Source organism: Lactuca saligna, chromosome 9 (assembly GCF_052625555.1).
Source record: "Lactuca saligna cultivar CGN05327 chromosome 9, ASM5262555v1, whole genome shotgun sequence".
Lineage (NCBI taxonomy): Eukaryota > Viridiplantae > Streptophyta > Magnoliopsida > Asterales > Asteraceae > Lactuca > Lactuca saligna.
The window spans coordinates 6501697-6505230 of NC_136425.1; the positions used below are offsets into that span (position 1 = coordinate 6501697).

At 38.9% G+C, this 3534-nt stretch overlaps 1 protein-coding gene across 1 annotated transcript; it reads right to left on the reverse strand.

Moving 5' to 3' along the window:
• LOC145013877 (putative histone H2A variant 3) lies at nucleotides 1-1179 on the reverse strand. The gene is made up of 3 exons (XM_078972225.1): nucleotides 996-1179; nucleotides 579-715; nucleotides 1-497 (listed from the first exon to the last, which is right to left on the reverse strand). Exons 2-3 carry the CDS (start codon nucleotides 693-695, stop codon nucleotides 201-203), a joined length of 414 nt encoding a protein of 137 aa, XP_078828351.1. The 5' UTR covers nucleotides 696-715; nucleotides 996-1179; the 3' UTR covers nucleotides 1-200.
• Between the last annotated feature and the right edge of the window lie 2355 nt (nucleotides 1180-3534).

Here is a 3534-nt window from a genome sequence, read left to right on the forward strand (position 1 = left end):
TAGAAATGCAACAAGAAGTTGCCAGATTCTAAAGCATAACCCAGGATTATATGACATGTACATCGATCCTACAAGACTAAAACTTCAAAAACAATAAACAAAAACCAATACCACATCAATCTTTTGCCACAAATTCCAGTCAAAAGTCAAACACATTGTCTAAATGGCTAACAAAAAAGAAAGAAAAAGAGAGAGGAGACTCATTCTTTTGTGGTTTTGTTGATGAGGGACTTGTGAATGTGAGGAATGACACCACCTCCAGCAATGGTCCCTTTGATAAGAGTATCAAGTTCTTCGTCTCCACGGATGGCTAACTGCAAATGGCGTGGTGTAATTCTTTTCACCTTCAAATCCTTGCTAGCATTTCCAGCTAATTCAAGCACCTCCGCAGTTAAGTACTCAAGAATGGCAGCAGAGTAAACAGCAGCAGTGGCTCCAACACGTCCATTTGCAGAAGTTCTAGTTTTCAAATGGCGGTGAATCCTCCCTACTGGAAACTGAATTCATCCCCACATTGATATTACAACACCAAAAGATACAACAGCAATTCAGGAAAATAGTTAGGGTTTGTGTCGAACCTGGAGGCCAGCTCTAGCAGATCGGGAGATCGGCCTCTTCTTATCTTTGTCCTTGTTAGCTGCTGCTGCCGCCGGTGTTTTTCCGGCCAATAAACCCTTCCCACCCTTTCCGGCCATCTCTCCCACTTACACAAACGCTTTAGAGAAAAATAAACAAAGAAAATGTTTATAAAACTTGACGAAAATTAAAGTTATGTTACTTTGATGAAATAGTCAAAGTATCTGCGTTACGATTGATGTGTAATTAAGGTTTACAGTAAGCCAACTGTAAAAATTCTGGATGGAACCCTAAATCGCAGATCTTAGTGGATAGTACTGCTAACTTACATAAAAAGATTGACATTGTAAACCGAAAAGGTTTTAATCTACTTGTCAAATCGAATCGTACACTAGGAATGTTGTTTAGAAGATTGTTACCTGGCGATATTGCAAGACGGGAGAACAATGGAACAAACGATAACTCGAAGAGAAGAAGGTAAAATGGAGGTATGGAGTTGTGTTGAAAGTATTTATGGCTCGTAAAACTTTAGCGGATTCGCAATTTCAATTCAAAGTTTTTGAGATCCAGCTTTTGGCGGCTAAACCTTGTGGTGGGAAATCGCTGATTCAAAATTTTCCTTTGAATTTGAAGTTTGAACAACATAATTCTATTCCTATGTGTCATCTCTCAAATCCCAATGGCTTGCCATTAAAATGAAGAATACAAATAGTCCATGTAGAAGCCCGCCACTCATATCACAACTTCACTCGTAGTCAACCACTAAACTAACTGGGCCTCGATTAAGATCCAAGCCTATTAAAATCACTCTCTGGTTTTTATACGTATGTTATATATAAAATTTATGGCAATCATCTGTATTTATAGTCACATCTAAACTCTTATTATCACTTATATTATATAACACCATCTCATATGAGAGGTTATGGGTTCAAGTCTCGATGGAGACATAGGTGGTTATTTAGGAGTAGATTAGTTAGTTTGCCATCTAAAAAAAACTTATAATATATAAATAAAAAATATATATTAATATAAATAATAGGTATAAATATTGATAAGAAAGTACACATGTAGACCATTGATCATAAATAATAATAACCCTAGTGAGGGACAAAATCAGGAATATTTGGAAATTTGGTTTTTTTATAGAAGCAATATATTTTTGAAAATATATTATTTTAAAAGTGATCAAAATATATTATTTTTCAGAAAAAAAAAAAAAAAAACATTTTTTAATCAGTGACGAATAGAGGATTCAAACCCATATGTGTCCGATTCAAATAAAATTCCTTATTTTAATAAAAGATTATCATTGAAAGTTTGAAACACATGGCGTTTGCTGAGTATTCTTCTAGCTTATTTTACGGCCTATTCTCTCAAAGTGAAGTTTCTAAAATGTCATTCTATTCTATTACTTTGAAATTGGGATTTCTTTTTGTTCATGTCTTAAATCTTTGCCAATTCAATCTTCATGTTTGTTATGTTGATCTCCTTAAATCTTGCCAATTCAATCAATCATACTCACAATCTCTATCCCCAATTCAACTTTTTCTTCAACCTCTCTCCCTCAATCAGAGAAGTGAAATTTGAATATCATTTTTGAAATCCCTACTTATTGACCCTTTTTTCCTTATTTCTTTTCTCTATTGAGTCAACTGGTTCGATGGTGAAATTGGGCTACAACAAGGGTGGTAAAAGAATGGTTTGAAAGTGGCAAGTGGGTTGTGGTGTTGGCGATGGTGATAGCACAGATGAGAACGTGAGGTATACAACTATTTTCAAATATAGGAGGTGGAAGGTGATGGTGCTCGACGTTTGGTAGTAGATGTGATATGTCACTGACCTAACTCCATCTTCCTGAGGGCGGGGATGAATAGCATGTGGATAACAACAAAGAATATAAGGCCGACAGTCGTCTTTCGGGAGGCTATCCCGAAACGAGGCTCCGACGATCAAGTCGATGAGGGTATGAGAGTGAGGGTTAAAAACGTAAAGAGAGAGTTGAAGTGTTAGAGATCTTGACCCCTTCTCTTGGGGGAGAAAGGGACCTTTTATACATGTGGCAATCGGGGGACAGATCCCCAATAGTACTTTTAACTTTTTTCAGGTTCTGCCAAAGCCAGGCAAACTCTGATTGGTGAGTTGTGTTCCGCAAGTGTGTGCCTACCGTTGGCATAGGTTTGCCAGGTGTGATGTTCTAGGGACCACACATGTCACCTTGCGAGTGGGTTGGTATTGTTTTGTCTCGACTCTGGCCTTGATGCTTGGACGTTAAGGAATAAGCACGGGAACGTGAGGACAGGAGCGAGCGCGAGGACCTGACGTTAGTTGTTCATCGTTAGGATTCGTTTGTCAGACTGACGACTCCATTGTATTTGACGGATTCCCGGTGGGGTACGTCAACAAGTCCCCCATGCTAGTAGACATCAGCGTTTGCTTAGGGCAACTCACGCGTCGGATGGGAGCGATACATTGTTTCCAACGTCAGAGTGTCATTTGTCGAAAGGGTGTCATTTCATTTTTTCTCTCTTTTCTTCTTTTTGAAATGTTTATAAAGGTCCCCTGCTCCTAGGAACGACTGTGCGTTTCTTCTCTCCATAATTTATCGTCTTAGCCTTCTTCGTCGTTTCTCTTTTCTCGTACATTTTTCCTTTCTGGTTTCCTATGGCTTCTAATAGATTTGAAATTGTCCTTACACCCGAGGAGTTCGAGTATCTTCAGTTCCGGTTTGGGTTTATGCCCGAGCATGGGGTCTAGTTCCCATCAGAGGGATTTACCGTATATCAACCGACGTCCGGGAATATCGGTATTCCGGTGATGATTTTTGAGGTCGGGTTCCATCTTCCCGTTTCCAACTTCTTCAATGAATTCATGTGGGAGTATGTTTTTACTGTTCACGATCTGAGCCTAAACGTCATGAAGAAGATAGTCGGGTTTGAGTTGGGGTTTCGGGGGTTG

Excerpts from the sequence above, each read along its gene's own strand:
- LOC145013877 (XM_078972225.1), bottom strand. The coding sequence starts at position 695 with ATGGCCGGAAAGGGTGGGAAGGGTTTATTGGCCGGAAAAACACCGGCG. Across the intron at positions 498-578 it reads CTGCTAGAGCTGGCCTCCAG|TTTCCAGTAGGGAGGATTCA; the intron begins GTTCGACACAAA and ends GGATGAATTCAG.